Source organism: Dermacentor silvarum, chromosome 2 (assembly GCF_013339745.2).
Source record: "Dermacentor silvarum isolate Dsil-2018 chromosome 2, BIME_Dsil_1.4, whole genome shotgun sequence".
NCBI classification, from domain to species: domain Eukaryota; kingdom Metazoa; phylum Arthropoda; class Arachnida; order Ixodida; family Ixodidae; genus Dermacentor; species Dermacentor silvarum.
In genome coordinates this window covers 8711822-8730909 of record NC_051155.1, presented here as the reverse complement: position 1 = coordinate 8730909, position 19088 = coordinate 8711822, and the positions used below count along the sequence as shown (strand labels likewise).

General features: G+C 47.2%; 1 protein-coding gene across 1 annotated transcript in view; it reads left to right on the top strand.

The window, feature by feature from the left end:
- The window catches only part of LOC119441304 (heparan-sulfate 6-O-sulfotransferase 1), a 63416-nt gene that overhangs the window by 31660 nt on the left and 12668 nt on the right, over positions 1 to 19088 (top strand). Inside the window, exon 4 of the mRNA XM_037705926.2 lies at positions 15133 to 15230. Coding sequence (XP_037561854.1) covers positions 15133 to 15223 — 91 coding nt within the window. The 3' untranslated portion in view covers positions 15224 to 15230. The remainder of the gene's footprint in view (positions 1 to 15132; positions 15231 to 19088) is intronic.

The following is a 19088-nucleotide window of genomic DNA, read 5'->3' as shown; positions in this document are numbered from 1 at the left end:
ATGAACGGCGCCTGCGAGTCCGCGACATCTCCTATGCGACAAGCCAAAGGCGCAAGTAAATCGAAATCGCCAGTTGTGTTCGAGATCGCCGCCCGGGACCCAAGGTGGATCACCGGCGGCCTCGCCCGTTTCCCGAACCACGTGCTCGACCTTGGCCCGGCGTGCTTGCGCAGTCACGGGCGATGTGCCCCAGTCCGCCGCATTGGTAGCAACGGCCACCGAAGCCTCGGTGGCGTGGGCGCCCGTCGCTCCAATCCGGCGGGCCGTAGCTTCCACGCTCGGCGGTCGGCATGTGCCGCTCCTCTGTTCTCGCATTAGTCGCCAGTTCCTGCCGCGGCGCACTGCGTGCCGCGTTATGCTGTGCTGTTTTCAGCGCGTAGGCGTACGGGTCCAAGGCGCGGTCTGATAATTCCCAACCACGCTGGACCTGCTGCTCGTCGGCGAACGATGCCGACGCGTCGACCCTCGGGGAATGTGAAGCGATCCCGCCGCCGTTCCACGCGCAACGAGGCTCGAGTGACAGCGCGGCGGGTGGAGGCGGACGGTATGCTCGCGCCGCGAGGATGTCCCCTTGGATGCGCTTTGCTTCGGTGGCGAGCTCGTCTAAGTCTCGGTACCTACATCCCCTGAAGTAGGCCGCGAAAGTCGGGTGCGCTTGCCGTGTGACGCGCTCGACTTTATCGGCGTCGGTGGCGAGAGGGCTTGCGAGACGATAAAGTTCGTCCATCGCTCGAACATACTCCAGCAGGGACTCGTCCGGATGCTGGGTACGCAACTCCAACTCTCTCCTCAAACGCCACTCGTAGTTGGCCGGAAGAAATTCCTCGCGGAAGTTCGCGCGGAACTCTTCTACTGTGCGGGCTCTGTGTCCGGCCAGTCGGAACCAACGAGCCGCCTGTTCAGTCAGTGAAGCAGGGACCACGCGCGCGAGAAGTTCGGCGTCTGAAAGCCCTGTTGCTTGCTGATAATACTGCAGACGGTCGAGGTACTCGTTTGCACTAGTGCGATCGTGGTACCCACTATAGGTAGGCATGTCTACCTTAATTCGTGGTCGCTCGCTCTGCGACGGGGCCCGCATGGTGTTCTGCAGGGCGCCGGCTAAGCTCTGCATGACTTGCAGCGCATTCTGCAGCATTATTTCGCTTGACGGAATACTACCGCCCGAAGGTTCGGACGCATCCGCAGCTTGCGTCGAACTATTTAGAGGCATAGGTGGCTCTGAGTCCGCGGGATGACGCGGCGAGGTGTTAGGCGTGTTAGGCCTACTCTCAGGCCTAAACCCTGCCAACGTGGCGTTTCCGCGATCCCGACTGTTCCGCGTGAAACACTCAAAATCAAAGCTACCGGTTTGTTCGGAAGCTGCCGCCGCGTTAGCACTAGGCATCTGATTATCTCCCGCGACCTCCGACAACATGAACAAATCTGGAAAGTCAGACAAGCCCGTCGCCATTGTTTACTGCAACTTCAGTAGTCCCAGCTCCAAAAAACAGAAAAGAAAACTCGCCGTGTTGCCGAATTCGGCCCCACGTTGGGCGCCAAATGTGGGGGTCTTCCCCAACCCGTAGCGCGTGTAATCGCAGCTACGTAGGGTTCGGGCGAATAAGGCAACCAGCGAGTCAACTCAACAACGTTTATTGCTGTCAGCAATAAAACACACTTGTAGAGGGAAGTCCGCTCTGTATAACAACTAATAAAATAGGCTTGCCTCGTCGCGTGTGGTAGTCACGCGAACGAGGTCACTCACGGCTTTCAGCAGGTAAAAATCCGTCCAGGCAGAAGGTCAAGCGAGGTCAGAGCGAGCGGGGGTCTCTCGGTCGCGCTCTTTTATGCCTTTTTGCCTTTCCGCGAGGGGAGTGTCCTCCTCGCCCGCCGGATGCTTTCCCTCTTCCCGCGCGGCACGCGCGTCGCGAGAGGCGAGCGAGAACCGGGAGAGGGCAAAGTGCATTTCTCCCGTGTTCGCCCGGCTCCCGCAGCGCGCGGTGTGCGCGCACGAGATGTCCACCCGGCTGCTGTCGCGGGCGCTCCGTGCGCCGGCGACGGGCGAGCGCCCGCGGGAGAAGGTGGCAGCGTGTGCTCCCCCACAACTGTCGCAAATGCAACCAGTCGGACCAAGTCGAGTTTCCTAATTTCAACAGGTTTCCAAAACTTAGCGAAGGTTTTATTTTGGCAAAGTCAGTTGTATTAGTGTAACTGCATGAATTTTAAATGAAGTGAACCAGTTGTAATGAATTTAGCTGTGTGCACAGTGTTGGAAAGCAAACTAGCGGTGCTGTGTGCTGGTCGAATGCTCCAAAGCTGGAACGAGTGCTGTCTGCAGTTGCTTCAAAATTTCTGACAACCAGATAAACTGACATCTCACCGTGCTAAATGAGAAGACAGCATCTTCTGCTTGCACCGTTAAGTGTGCTATGAAAATGAAATGTCACCTTATGGCGTAACATGTGTCATGATCAAGTTCAGACCTTCCGAGGTAGTTATCATTCCTGCTACCGTGCTTGCAGACAAAAGTACATTAGCGAGAATATTCCTGCTGCTTAAAGCATTTAGGCTTAAAGCACTGATGCTGGGGCATAAAACTACAAACAAAGAAAACCAAATGATGCTTAAGCGTACATCACTATAATTTCTCAAAGCGCCTGTCTAAACAAAGTACACTCTGCGATTTGAAACTCCAGCAAGATATTTAAAATAAATAAGTAATAAAAAAAGAAATGGTCTACTCGCCAGGAAGAAAGTCGTCCCAAATGAAGTGTTTCGAACAAGTTGGTATAGTATCAGTCACCTTTTTTCAATGCGAAGCTTCTTATCCAACTTGCTCTCCGATGTGCGTCGTCTGCATCTTTCTGGAAACAGTGAAATCCTACATTGCTGTCTTTCCACCCACGCAAAATGGTACACAACATCCGTCTTTTGTTCATTTTCGGGCTTGTGCGCGGTGGCACCACGACGATTTGTGAACTACAAGGCATTCAGCGCATGCTGTGATAGGAGACCTCCTTTCGCTTCAAGTATGAACCTTGATCGTCTGTTTCTCGGCGTGGCTGCTAGGTAGTGAGTTGTGAATTGGCTGGGCTGAGGTGCATTGTTTAGCAGCTTTGGCTGCATCGTTAAGTTGGCAACATTGCAAAAAGCGATAGCGTGAATTTTGAACGCGTGGCATTGGGTTTTATTTGGGAGGGCACTGGTGAGGCAAGCTCGCCCAGTGGTAGCGACGAGGACGACTCAATAAAACGGTTGGCGGCCTGTGGTTGCATTATTCTCTCATTTGTCATTATTCATTCGTCTGAGCACAGTTCAGGGCTTCAGTGAGTAGCCATAAGCCTGCATCGTGTAAGGCCTGCGCCCTGTAATAAAATAAGGAAAAAAATGGCTGGGCCTTACACGAGTGAATACAAGGGGTGTGCAAATATCAAATTTTCAATTTTGAAGCAAACTTACATAATAAAAACCAAGTGCGAATCGAATTGGATATTTTTCGAATACGAATACAATTGGTCATGTAATTTTTTTTGACAAACCAGAGGTACAAAAAAAAGCAAGTTTATTGCACAGCAAATAACGTACGTGAAAATTATGGGTGCAGTTATTTAATGTTGTCCTGAAGGAAGGCCAGCTGCTTGACATGACGAAGAAATCAGATCAGGTACCGTAAAATTCCGAGCAAGCGCCCCCCCTCGAGCAAGTCGAAATTACCGGCAAAGTTAGGGGGGGCGCTATCCCGGAACGGCACCAAAATTCAAGATGGCCACGACAAAATTTTCCCGCAAAAAAAAAAAAAAGCGCAGTTGGAATAGCATTAAAATTTTATTGAACATGAACTTTATTAAGCCAAAGATTTGTTAGTGGTGTTTATCACTCTCAACACCACCGTTACTCAAAACCACCAAAAGAACTACAGAAAGCGCATCGACGCTGCACCGGCGCGTCGCCGCGACCGGCGACACGAACATTGGTTATGCAGCTTCTATTCCAGGCAAAATTATGTCCGCGAGAGTATAATGACGCGTAATGTTCACTTTATTAAAAACCATGTCCACGGTGAAACGTTTAGCACTAATTAGAGTTCCGATATAAGTCAAGCTCAGCTTCAGTGCATGGCTACCGACAGCGGACCGCGGCTCGGCCATGCTCGCATCGCAGCTGGTGGCACCGCAAATATCACCATGTTTTCTTCATCGTGTGAAATTATTGCGAGGAGAGGGTAAAGCGGCAACGACGGTAACAAAACATTGCTGCTTGGGAGCGTCGGCGGTTCGTTCTGAAGCGCCGTCTGCTACAGATTCGAAGTGAACTGAAAAAGGCCTATAGCGACGATATCGGTGGCGAGTGATTAGCAGCGCTGAAGCTGCCGGCGATGCCAGAGCGTAGCCGCGACCACTCCTCAGTCACCGAGTGGTCACGTCACTGTGCCGCAGGGAACTCCTTTGTGCCGTGCGAGAGGCAGATCTCGCCGTCGGCCGGCGGTCCGTGAACTACAGACCGCCAGCCGCAGTTCGCCCCGATGCACTCGCGTGCCCACTGGGGCGCCCGGGTACGACCATGATTCGATGAAATGGCTCATCCGGGCGCCCGATGCGCACCAGTGCGATTTGCCGAATTTGCCATTATTTCCGTGGACTGGATGTGGCAGACCAGCGCGGAAGGGGGGGGGGGGGCGCTTTCCCGGAACGGCGCGGAATTTTGAAATTAGCAGTGAAGTTAGGGGGGGGGGGGGGGGGCTCTTGCACGGGTGGGGGCGCTTGCTCGGAATTTTACGGTAGTGCAGTTTTTGCATGGCAATGAAGATGTTGGATATGCTTTTTCGGTCGATATAGAAGATTTATTTTATTCAGTGCCACAGTGTGAACTTTTGACTTGTGTAACTTCTCGCATTGAGGAAAACGGTACGATACCGTTCCAGAAGGATGTCGGATTGACAGTGGGGAATTTTTTTAATCTGTTGGAGCATTACCTTAAGGTAACTTTTATTGTTTTCAATGACCAGCCGTTTTTACAGTGGAATGGCATATGCATTGGGTCCTGTGTTGCTTCAGTCCTGTGCAATATTTCTTTAGCTAGTGTAGACCGGTCTTTAGAAAGCGTTTTTAACGAGAGGAAAATTAAAAAAGTTTTTAGGTACATCGATGATTTTATAGTGTTTTTAAAAAAACGTTTGACTCTTCCTACCGCGATACGATTGATAAAGTTTTAAATGATTTTAAGCAACACGGACAAGGCCTTGTTTTTACCCACGAGCTACCCCAGAATAATGTTTTGCAGTTTTTGGACCTTAGGCTCGAGGTACACGAACGATGTGTGTTGGGCTTACCAACCACACGCAAAAAAAGGAACTCTTGGCGTTTAAGTCGGCTCATTCCAAAGTAGTAAAAAGAGGAATTGCATTCTCATGTATGGAATCGGCTCTAAAAAAATTGTGTGTGCATAATAAGATGCGCTTTGACGATCAGGTGCGCCGACTTTTGGCAGCAGGTTTCTCTATATCGCTCCTAGTTGCTGAGGCCCTGATCTAGAAAAGAAAAAAAACGGAAAGAGGACGGCCACTGAACGTGAGACCTTCAGGCCTGTGGTAGTACCTTATCTTGATAAGATCACTTATCAACTCAAGAGAGTTGCTAGCAGACATGGTTTCCCTCTGGCATTTTCTGCGCTGAACAAGCTTGCTAAGCTGTGCTCCTGCACTTGCGGTGAGAGCAGGCGTGGATGGGAAATCAGGCATGAGATCTCCTACATCCCATGCACCTCCGGTGTGGTTTATGCCTTACCTCTCTCATGTAGAAAGATCGTGCAGACAGGGCGATGCATGAATGAGCGACTTAGGGAACATGGGCAAAAAGTGACTAATAATGCAGACAAAGGTTGTTGGCCATCTTACACTTGCCGATTGCGCTTGTGCACCACGATTTTATGAGACATCAATTCTCGGCAGACGCATAAATGAACACACGCGGCCGGCCCTGGAAACTTCCTTGTCCCTATACTCGGCCGAATATAATTTCTGGTGCACACATCTTCGGTAACTGGCTCTGGTGTGACATGCATATTTATATGTCATGTGTTGCGTGAGCATGCGCGGTTAAGAGTATATATATATATATATATATATACACAGGGTGTTTCAGCAAACACTTTCAAAATTTATTTAAGGTTGCCTGTGGCAGATAGCCCAATTCTAGTTAATGAGCTGGTCTACTCGAAGAGGTGGACATTACTTGCACAAAAAATTGAAATGCATATGACTAATCCACAAAAATTCACTAATTAAGTTTTTAACTAATTACCTAATAGCCCATATTGCAATTTAAAAATTGTAGCCGTGGAGTTCGCAAAGTGGATCCGCTTGGAACGAATTCTCGGGATGACACCAGTTTCGAGATATTAATTCCCGAACTTTGTGGAGAAATGCATTGGCATTCCAGTTAATTTCTTAACAAAACATCGCTTTTGTAGTGGGGAAGAGAGTCTGAGAAGGACCTTGGGTGGTGGTTTCTTCAGCCATCGCTGGCGCTGGAGGCAGGGTACGGCTACGTAGTTCCAGGTTGGGAGACTAGGAGATACCCAGCACCTTTCCACCAAACTGTAAAGGGGTTTATTTACAAGCAGGGGTTACGTAACAACAGCCTTGGCCCAAGAGCGTCGGTCACTGTCTCGCACTCTCCGGGCGGCTGGGCTTCGTCATCCTCTCTCAATGGCTGCGGACTCTCTTCCCCACTACACTTTATGCATTGAAGCACAAAATTAACTGGAACGCCAGTGCATTTCTCCACAAAGTTTGGTGATTAGTATCTCGAAACTGGTGTCATCCCAAGAATTCGTTCCAAGTGGATCCGCCTTGCGAACTCCACGGCTACAATTTGTAAATTGCAATATGGGCCATTAGGTAATTAGTTAAAATCTTAATTAGTGAATTTTTGTTGATTAGTCATATGCATTTCAATTTTCTTGTGCAAGTAATGTCCACCTCTTCGAGTAGACCAGCTCATTAACTAGAATTGGGCTGTCTGCCACAGGCAACCTTAAATAAATTTTGAAAGTGTTCGCTGAAACACCCTGTATATATATGTGTTGTCGTAAGAAGAATAAAGCAGTTGTTGAGAAGCGCCAGTGCTTGTCTCGTCTCTTCTTTGGCTTGGGTGTTTGCGCTGAAATGTTTCTTTTTTCACCTTAAAATACTGTGTACCAACTAGCCCCAACCGAAGCTTTATTGGGGTCCCTGTGACAGTGTCCTTTTCTTACTTTTAACATGCTTCACTGCATGGCAAGTGTGCTTTACCGCAATACAGTTTGTATTTTTTGCTGCATAACATGGCTGTGCTGTAGCGAAGCTCATTAAAAAAAATGACAACAGCAATTTTTGGGGGTTCGAATGTTTGGAATAGTAAAGGTATGGTGGTAGAAGGGGCAGTGTAACGGGTACCGTATGCGCACCATGGGAGAGGAGCGCACAAAATGAGATGAAAATATTAACTGCATCGTCTCGAGCACATAGGCACAGCAGCCGTGCACGTTGAGCCAGTGTGCACTGTGTTGACTCAAAGTGCACCGCTTGCTGAACGCATTACATCGTTGTCTGGCTTTCACAGTTCTACGTAGCAGCGCCATGCCTTCAAAAGCCGGCACGGGCTTTGTACGTGGCTGCAAAATGGGCACAGAGCATGTGTAACAGAAACTTAAATTTTGGGTACTGAAAGATGCTTTGCGATGGAACAAGTCGGCCCATAATATACACAAAACTCACGACTGCGTCATTTGAACACCAGTTCGAAGGGGCTAGCGCTCATCAAAAGCACTTATCGCCGTATAATCAGTGGTGAAGTTGTGGAAATACGATGTGATCAGTCAGCAGCACCTGATGCAGGAGGCCATCCTGTGTTTCCATGTGTGCTGAAATATCACGCAGAAGAGAAAGAAAGCTTCATGAAAAAAAAAAAAAAAACTTGTGTAAACTGTTGCTGCTGACTTTCAGAGAACATTCACCACAGTAGCCTAGTTACTATGGCGTAATGCATTGCTAAATGTGAGATTAAAGTTACGAAATGTTTTAGTTGTGGATGATGCGATTGTAGTACAGGTTTCAACTAAAGCAGGAATAACAGTATTTTTATCCACTAGTCAGCTTGAACTCTATCCAGCATGGGGAGTGACAAGCTTGCGCGGCACAGCATAAGCTGGAGGAGCTCCCTACCTTGCAAGGAGGCCTCGCCATAACGTGCACCGATGAATAAACCGAGACTGCACATGTCACCCCCCTTGACCTGTGATGATCATTTATATTTACATCCCCTTTGAGGGGGTGACTAATAGTCACCTAGCCTGCTTGAGTTGACTAGGTCTAGCTACATGCAGCTGCTACATGTCGGGACACTTGGTGGAATACAACGCAACTGCAGTGCAAAATTTGCACGTATTGATGCTACGTGGCGCGCATGTCACATCACGTGACAAGTGGCACAATACGATGCTAATGATGATGATTTATTGACATCCCTTTTGAAATGGGGTGGTGACCCTGGTGTGCTTGATTTATTCAGGTATGCCTTACTTTTTTTTTCATTATAGGATTATTTATACATCTCCTTAACCACTTACTGGTTTTATTATTTAACAATTTCTATGCCCAAACTGGTTATTCTTTAAAAATTTGATATTGAATATTTTCCTTCTGAAAAGCAAGTTTTCAATATTGGAAAAAAAATCAAACACGTACAAAGTCAAATTACCATAATAAGGTTTATTATTGTTCATGATAAAGGAGACCAGCTACTTGCTGGTAATCAACCATAAAAAACCAAGCAATAGCACAGTTCGGACAGTTTTATCAAGTCATCAGGCGATGTTATATTGAATGCCATACTGGGGATGCCAAGAAACGGGAACTGAGGAGGCTTCGTGGGGATCTCATTCATATCAATGCGCCGCCAATGACGCAGACTCCCAATAGTGTCTTTTGAGCAGTGTTCTTCATCTGATGAACTGCTAATTTCGAAGTCATCGCTATTGCTTTCGCTTCCAGAAATGAAGTAAACTTCGGTGTCTCAATCATTAATGTACGAAGAGCTGGACGACGGCAAAAGGCTTCTTTTCCACGACAATGAACCAGCAACACACGTGTCGCCCCCACCGGATGCCATTCGTTAAAACACAAGTTGCCCCCCCAATGAAATGGCATATGGTGGTTGAAAAAAAAAAAAGAAAAGAAATTACCTGCCTAGTGCTGTCATCTGCAGAGCAACACACCAATTTGCCCGCAAACGAGCATCTCTCATTCAAAACACTCAGAAGGAGATATCTCCAGTGGACGGCAAAACGGTTTTGGGACAGTTCGGCATAGACAAGCTGTACTCGTCCAAAACGGTTAAAGGGTTAATGTTCTTCCTCAAGACATCTCCCTTGTACCTATGCGACTGCTGCTTCAAGTGGTGACACCTGGTGGAATGCAAGACAACTGCAGTGCAAAGTTTGCGCATATCGACGCTACGTGGTGTGCATCTTATTTCACGTGACAAGGGGCACGATGTGATGTTAAGGATGATGATTTAAAGGCATCCCCTGGGCAAATTCAAATAACATGTGGTCCTGGTCACCGTTCCAGATTTTGATGAAATTTACTTTAGGCACGGGCTTTGGGCCCAGAACAATGATTCTGAACATAGTTTTGTGGAAAAAAAAAATTTGGTTTACCTGAAAAAAAAAACACAAATTTCGGCCGCCAAAAACACTTTTTCGACAATTTTGTGATTTCTGAACTTCGAGCGCACATAGAGAAACAATGGTACACTTCTCGATCACTATATTTTTTTCTCACAAACAAGTGAAATGCTACCTTATGAGTATTCTATTACAGTTAGATATGGGAGGAATTTTGAAAAAGAATATCACAAACATGGTAAACGGACCAAAATACCTGTAATTGAGGAATTTATTGCTCTAGACTAATTAAAGTGAGGATAATAAAACTCGGTGCGCATGGACTTTTAAGTTTTCACATTGTTTAGAAATAATTTTCATTGCTTTGTCAAGCACCATTATATTCAAAAATTGCACTGAAACATAAGCGGTTTCCCAAAAACATCAGTTTTTTGAAAAAGGCCATTTTTCATTTTTCGATAATCACTGGTTGAAGTCAAGGACGTTGTCTACCACTGTGCGTAAAAAAAAAACATTGCATAATTTGAGTATCGAACAGGTTACAATGCATCAAATATGACCACACTCAGCTTAGTGGTCAGTACACGGATTTCGTGCGTTCTGATTTGTTGAGCTTATTCGATGCAAGAACTCATTCAACGTAATATTCATTGTCCAAATATAATGCTGCCAACAAGTGATGCTGTCCTTTAACGGGATATTATAGATAACATGCGTCGCTCACTTAACGTATTTGTTCATATGCTTAGTTTTGCAGGCCTCTTATTTCCAGCATTTTCAATGCACGTGCACAGTCCTCTGACAGTTTACACGGAGCGGAAAACACTAACTGTATACCATGTCGTCCAGAAACTTTTTTGATATTGTGCGACACTTAATGAATATAAAGCATCGCATGAACTTTTCTTATTTCTTTGTTTTTGTCGCATTTTTGGTCACCTTTGTTTTGTCTTTTAAGCTTTACGCGTGGGCTTTTAGCTACCCACTTAAGCACTTGTGCAGGTAAACCCGCGGCAGTTAGCCTCTGAACTTGACATTCAAGGCTTTCCTGGATGACGTGACCACAGCTGTTCTGTAGCGCACTCCGGAAACATAAGGTGGCTATACTTCTCTTTAACGACTCAGACTGGTTTGATTGAAATGGTAGTAAAGCCTACTCAGTTCTAGGTGAGTAAATCTGGCAAACATGGCTGTCGTCTCAAAACAGTGTTATATCTAACAACCTAATACTTTTTTTTAAGGAAGTTCAGAGGTAAGAGTCATAGTGTCAGAACACCCTTTGATGTAAATTAAAACGTCTTCCATTGCAGCTTCCAAACAGTCAGAGGGCAGCAACCTTAACATGAAAAACAGAATTGTCTACATGTCGGAACGGGCGAAGCACTCTATCGTTGTTAGTTGTGACCTCCATTAGCATTTTATCAAACTTAGAAATATCTTGCATAACACAGGGGCCACAGAGGAGCCAATACAAATTTCTTGTTTCTGGATAAAGTGGTGGTTTCGAAATTGAACTATGGTCGACGATAAATACATAGTCAGCAACTCAAGAAACGCTTTGGCGCTGACACCACACTCATTATGAAATTTGACGGCACCTGTTTCAACAATCAGTTCTCGAATGCAAAGGAACAATTCCTCGTGGGGCACAGAATAGGTCTTCAATGTCAATTGATACAGCACTGGTTGCCTCCGGTAGTTGTTTTTGTAAAACTGCAACCAAGTCCTGAGAGCCACAAGTTTCGAACGGGTCATGTGTGTCCAGGAAGTTGTGTTTTCTCTGTAGGTATTGCCTGAGTACCTTCTGCCATGAGCTATCTTCGGTTACTATCGCTCTGAGCGTGCAGTTCACTTTGTGTCTTTGCGCCGAAAAACACTTTCTTCTATTGCATCATTTTTCTTCACTGCTGTTGCAAGATTCACCAGGTTTAACTCGTTCAACTTCTTGCTGACAGGGTGCTCATACACCCTGTCAGCAACTCTGCACCCATTGGCCAACAAGTCATGCTTCTGCAAAGTCGGCTCAATGCTGTGCTTTGGGCCTTTTCCCAAGGTGCGCTCATTGTCCGGGGGGTACAGAGGCTCCAGCTAAGTATGTGGCTGAGCTGCCTGACGATTTCATCTTGCTTCTTGCGGGAATTTGCTGTCTGACTTCATGCCAATACCATTCAGTTAGCGGTGCAGTGTGTCGTCATTGTTCTTGAAGCCTGCACTGTCCAATCACAGGATTCTTTCCTTCCATGCAAAAGATTCTAAGCCAGTCTTAAAGGTGTCTCACCTGCCTCCAGCATTCTGATTTCAAAATGTTGCATATTCTTCTCCAGTGGCCTGCACAAGGTTCCACTGGACCAAACGACGACACGATGTCTTGAGGAGACAACCCGACTTGATGCAGAAGGAGAAGTACCGAGCTCGGCACGTAGTGTAGGCGATGGCACTCACACATCTCAACTTTTTTCGCTGGCTTTCTCAAGTTACAATACGAACCAACTGGCTCAGCGAGCAGTGCTTCCTCAGTACCTTTCTTCTCCTCTGGGCTCTTTTCATGTTCAAGCTGCGAGCATCTGCACCAATTGTGCATGCATCAGTAGTTTGATGTTTCAGGGTTGGTCTGTTTTTTTAAATATATGTCAGTTGCGAGTCCAGCGTTGTGGTGTCTTTTCTTTCCTTCGTGTTTGCGTCTCAATTTTTTTCACTGGTTTTCTCAAGTTACTTGTACCTGTGTTTTGCGAGCTTTAGATTTGGCCTTGTTGCATGTTTTTGTTTAGTTATGAGCGTCACGAAAACTGATGTTTATCTCTTTCTTGCAATTACTTTCGTTAGAGGCAGGTGCTCGTAAACCAATGATGCTGCCAAATGTGGACCTATTTTTGAGAGCTGCACAAGAACTGATTGTATCAGTTCACAAAACTTTGCTTTAAACGTATGTGCACTCGCTACATCAGAAGATGCACACACTCAAGTGACTTACTGCCATCAGTGCAAAAAAAGGCACTAATGGCATGAATTATTACCAGCAGTAACATTTCGTTTGTGCTTTGCTAGAAAGTTTTACATCACTGGTGAATAATAATGAATTGGAAAAGTGAATACAGTGCTTTTCTGCATTTGCTGTTGTCAGCTGTAGTGAGAGGGAGGCCAGGAGGACCTTCATTGGTTCTTTGGATGGTCACCTTCTGCACGTGACCTCTGCATGGTCACATGGTAAAAGATGGCAGTGCCCATGCGGCAGTGTTATAAAGCTTCTATTGGCCTCGTGCGCTACCGATGGCAGCGCTGCGAACGCGCTCCCATGACGTCAGATGGAGGATTCGCCTTTGTCGTCTGCTACGCTCTGGCTAGAATAGCTTTATTTTCATGTGTTTGCTCGCGCTCTGACTGCGTGCTCGCGTAGCACGACACTCTCCAATTGCCATCTGTAGTTTTTCCAAGTGTTAGTTTTATTAGTGCCAGCATTATGAGGACAACAAACCTTGCACATTAAGTGTATCTTCCATGTACCCGCCCGATCTGATCGGCCAGTGGCTCTGGCGTTGTGCTGCTTAGGTCGAGGTCGCTGATTCAGCCTCTTCCGTGGCGGCCGCATTTAAATGGGGGTGAATTGCAAACAAGCTCGTGTCTACTTAGATTTAGGTGCTCGCTAAAGAACCCCAGGTGGTCAAAATTAATTCCGAGTGCTGCACTACGTGCCTGATATTCATGTGGTGGGGTTGGCTCGTAGAATATCGGAATTTATTTCTTACATATATCTTTATGTTTCATATAATCTCTCGTGGGCAGGGACACAATCTCGTGACTCAGTCATAAAACATCGCACCGAGTCATTAAATGAGAGCCTACGCAGCTTTGAAGATGAAGCACGATCGCAGGGCTCATGCGCAAAATTTTTCGTTGACAAAGCGGTATTGTAGTTGAATGCTAATTTCACATTTCGCTCGTGATTCCAGTAACTTGGGGTTGTAAACATAAAACTTTTTCTGACAACAAACGTCTCATTATTTTACTGAGAAGCAGTTTACCTTGAACATAAGTGGGGCACCACGCGCTATCATTCCCAATTGTCAGGGGTGCTTTGTACTGTTTTCTCGCAAATAAATCGCACTACCACTTTAAAATGTAGAAAAAAAAATGATGTTCTATGTCGGCAGAAAACAGGTGGGGTGATGAAGTTAGGAAATTTGCAGGTGCAAGTTGGAATCAGCTAGCGTAAGACAGGCATAATTGGAGATCGCAGGGAGAGGCCTTCGTCCTGCAGTGGACGTAAATATAGGCTGATTATGATGATGAGGTTAGCATAATGCTATTTCTGTTCAACGCACTTTTTGTCTACCGGGAACCACTCGGAAAATATTATTTTATCAGCGTAATAATAAAAATATTATGTTAAATTAACGCAGAAAAGCCTGTGAACATTTTGCTTTTATACATCTGCACCCACCTCCCCTCCTCCTTCCTTTTCGTTGTGTGTTTAGCGCTCCGGCAACTGATTCGGTACAGGGCTTCCAGCAAAGCTAAACTTATCAATTTTCTTCTTTTAGTTTTGAATAGGTATGACCCGCTTACAGAGCAAAATATATTGAAAACAGTGATGTGAGAAAAGGTTGTCACCTATTTTTGTCATCGTTGGACGAATCTAGCCTGGGGAATGTGTACGCTACCCATGGCAGGAGCAAGGAAGCAAAGGGTTACGCTGAGTCGACTAACATTGAGGGGCGAGCTGTGTCACGGTCGAAGTAATTCATTTGAATTAAGAATTATGCGAAGGTCAGTACTGCAGCACAAGACTGCGTAATTTTATTTTGCTCACTAATTTTGTCCGCCCTTGTATCAGACGTTCCAGACCACATTTTGCTGCAATGCCACTTGAGCAATGCATGCATTAACGTACCGCAGTGACAACTTAGTTTCTTGAGAGTGGCATGAAGCTTCTTTCGTGATATGCTTAACGCGTTGGGCAGCAACAAAATCTGAATGTCTGTGGCAAACGGAGTTGGCGGCCGAACACGCAGCATGCACTGAACGAACACACTATTACAGCACAGGCACCGTAGCTGAAGGCCCAATCGCGCAGTTGTCAAAAAAGGGCCGACAAGTCGTTATGAGTGCGCCATGAAAACGAAACTGCAATGGCCAGAAGCCAACGCCGTACACGCACGCATACACACTGATGACTAGCAGACGTCACCAGGAGCAATCCACACTGAGCGTCGTGACGACTACTTGGCTAGATTTCGCAGGGAGTGGCGTGCTAGAAAATTCCGCACATTCTGGTCGAAAAACCTGCAAACTCGCTTTTCAAAAACTCGAGCACAGCAGGACGGCCGACAGCTTCAAGTTGCCTTCACGTAGCGAGTCCCCCCATTGATGTCACATGCGAGAGGGCACCACTCAAAGATCTCAGGGCAAATAGGAAGAAAAAAAGGCTCGTACTGCATTTGTGTAAGTGTGGCACACTCAGGTTTATAACATGGGCATTTTGGGTTGCAGGCTGAACCACTTAGATGTGCAGCTGTACGACTACGCCCGCAAGCTGATGTCAGAGCGGCTGCAGCGCCTCGAGGAACGTGGACCCAGCTAGCAGCCAGGTGGGTGACCACAGCGACAAGGTTGCTTGCTATATTTTGCTGCACTTTCTACTCAAGTTGAAGGAGTGCAGAACTTTTGAGCTCGCTGTGACAGTGCAGGAGGCAGTTAAGCATGAGTTAACTTATTCACTCCTGCATTCTCGACACAAGTTCAACCATTGTGCAAGCTCTGATGAAATGGTGTGATGCTAGTTGATTAGTGGCATTATAAATACGATGCCTGGAAAGTTTTCAGAACATTGTAGAGGACTGCAACATGCTAAATGTTTTAGACTTGTCTGAAGGAGTGTGTTCTGAATAAAGAGTTCCGTCGGTGGACCACCACTTTGCTGCCACCACCTAGTACTGCCATGAAATACTACCATGGAAGTAATTCTTGCTTTGATATGTGCACATTAGTTGAAAAAGTTTAAAGGAGTACTGCTGCAAAAATTTTATATTCTAAATTTTTTTCATTCCTATATAGCTGGTGACTCCATAATTACGGTACGAAGCCTCACATTCTCAAGGTGCCACAAATATTTAAAGGTGCCCTGAACCAACCATCAGGCTTGGTGAAAAAGCACAGTTCATGGATAGCCTATGCTGCTGTGACCATCTCAGTCAAATTTTGCAGTTGTGCGTGGTGCATGGATCGTGCAAGCGGAGTTCGAAGTCACCTATCTCTCAACCGCTCTCTTTTCAACAGAAGCCATGTTCCTCATTTTTTTCTGGATGCCTTATTTCATAGTAAAGCGCTTTCCTATACATGGCGGATATTGGCCAACAGCTGACGTCAATCACGAAGGGTGTTTGGACCAGTGCGCTTCTTCCTACCGTTACTTTTCTAAAGGGGGTTTATTTGGGTCGTAGAGCGACAGCCACAAACGCAGCACCAGCAGGTAGGGCATAGCCAGAGAGCGAACTGGGTACGAGCCACACGATGGCAACGGGGCTGTTCAGCGTGCTGATCTTCTTCCTCACAATCACCCCCTGGTATGGAAGAGTAGCCATCCTTGGGGGGGGGGACCTACGGAGAGTTCAGCGGATTGTAGTATGGCTTGAGCCGGCCAATGTGTACAGTCTCTCACCCGCGACGACGGAGATCGGAAGATGGCGACACGGGTTCAACAATGTAATTAACGGGCGATGTTTCCGCAACCACGCGGTAGGGCCCGTGGTTCTTCGGAAGGAGCTTCGACGAAAGGCCAGGGGCAGCAACAGGCGGGACCCAAAGCCACACGAGGGAGTCGATGGCGAAACGGTGAGGAGGTGGTTTGAGGTCAGGACGCTGTTTTTGGCGACACTGTTGAGCAGACGTCAACGAACGGGCAAGTTGTTGGCATTTCTCGGTGTGCTGAGCGACCGTAGCAACAGGTGAGCAGTTGGCAGGGTCCCGCCGGTACGGGAGAAACCGTATCAATGGTGCTGGAGGGCTGGCGGCCGTAAAGCAGAAAGAATGGAGAGAATCCGGTGGTAGCTTGGGAGGCAGTGTTCTATGCGTATGTGACGGAGGGAAGTACAAGACCCCAGTTGGAGTGGTCCGACGCCACCTACATTCATAGCATGTCACCAAGAGTTCTGTTGAATCGTTCTGTTAAGCCATTCGTCTGTGGGGTGATAAGCGGTAGTTGTGCGCTGAATAATTTGGCATTCTTATAGGAGTGACTGTAGCACGTCCGAGAGGAATACGCGACCCTGATCGCTCAGCACTTCACGAGGTGCGCCATGGCGGAGAACAAAGTTCTGTAGAATAAACGAGGCGACGTCTTTTGCTGATGTGGCAGGTAAGGCGGCTGTTTCAGCATATCGTGTCAAATGATCTATGGCGACAACAATCCATCGGTTGCCAGCGCCAGTAGATGGAAGAGGCCCGTATAAATCAATGCCGACACGGTCAAATGGGTGAGTGGGCAGGGAAGTGACTGGAGAGGTGTGGTGGAGAGATGTGAGACAAATTTGTGTCGCTGGCAGGCAATGCAGGAGCGTACGTATTTGCGGATGAAGGTGTACATCCCGCGTCAATAGTAGCGTAGGCGAAGCCGTGTATAGGTCTTCGACACTCCGCTGTGACCACACTGGGGGTCGGAGTAAAAAGCGGAACATAAATCGTTTCGAAGCTGGCGGGGCACGACTAACAGCCATGTGCAGCCGTCATTGTGGTACGTAGTTGCAGCGGTATAAAAGTCCGTCGCGGATGGCGAAATGCTGGGCCTGTTGGAGTAACGCTCGAGTTGCCGAAGCCACCAGAGGGTTGGACAAAATATCGAATATCATGACGATCCATGGGTCTTTTCGTTGCTCCGAGGCCATGTCCATGATGTCAAAGGGTGAGATATCATGACTTTCGGTAGAAGTACTGGCGTCTGAAGTAACTGGGAAGTGCGAGAGGGCATCGGCGTCAGAGTGTCTGCGTCCAGAGCGATAGACGACAAGGATATCATATTCTTGGAGGTGGAGGCCCACCGAGCAAGGCGACCCGACTGATCTTTGAGGCTAGATAACCAGCAAAGAGCGTGATGATCCGTGTCAAAGGGTCGACCGTAAAGATATGGGCAAAATTTTTGAAGTGCCCATACGATGGCCTGGCACTCTTTTTCTGTTACTGTGTAATTGGCCTCAGGTTTTTTAAGGGCACGACTGGCATAAGCGACCACGTATTCGGCATTAGTGTTTTTACATTGTGCGAGCATGGCACCAAGGCCTACACCACTGGCGTCAGTGTGGAGTTCTGCAGGTACACTTGGGTCAAAATGGCACAAGATTGGCGGAGACGTAAGTAGGTGGCGAAGAGTCGTAAACGCATCCTCAGAGGCTTCCGACCAATAAGAAAGTTCAGTGTTGCCTTGGAGAAGTTGGTTGTGGGGTGCGATCACATTAGCGAAGTTGCGAACGAATCGTCGAAAATAGGAGCATAGTCCAATGAAGCTGCGTAGTCAAGTTAGTGGGCTTAGGGAATTCGGATACGGCACGAAGTTTAGCAGGGACGGGAAGAATGCCTTCTTTAGAGACAATGTGGCCTAGTATAGTCAGTTTTCTAGCTGCAAATAGGCACTTCAAGTTAAGCTGGAGACCAGCATTCCGGAGGCAGGTCAAAACTTGATGTAAACGGCGAAGATGGGTCAGAAAATCTGGGGAAAAGACGACAATGTCATCGAGGTAGCACAGACAAGTATGCCACTTCAGGCTGTGCAGGATGCCGTCCATCATGCGTTCAAATGTGGCGGGTGCGTTGCAGAGACCAAACGGTATTACAGTGAATTCGTACAAGCCATCTGGTGTTACAAACGCGGTTTTTGGACAGTCAGCGTCAGCCATGGGCACCTGCCAGTAGCTAGAGCGGAGATCTAAGGAGGAAAAAAACTCCGCTCCTTGTAAACAGTCCAGTGCGTCATCTATATGTGGCAACGGGTATACATCCTTTCGAGTAATCTTGTTAAGCCTTCGATAATCATCGCAAAATCGTATGGTGCCATCTTTTTTCTTAACTAGGACGACTGGTGATGCCCAGGGACTACTAGAAGGCTGGATGACACCGCGTTTGAGCATATCGTTCACCTGGTCATCGATAACGCGTCTTTTGCTCACCAATACTCCGCACGGACGCTGCCAAATGGGTGCATGGCTTCCGGTGTCGATAGTGTGCGAAACAGTTGTGCGGCCGAGTGACGTTGATTGACAGTCAAAAGAGCAAGAGAAGCCTTGGAGCAAGTGAAGAAGTTCGGCTCGCTGCGTCGTCGTGAGGTCACTGGCAATAGACGGTGTAAATGAACGTGGCAGTGACTGAGGAAGCGATTCTTCGAGTGCGGAAAGATAAGCGGAGTCGTCTGTTGTGCCAAAGATTGAAGGTGAAGCCAGTGGCTCTGCTCTCCCAAGGCT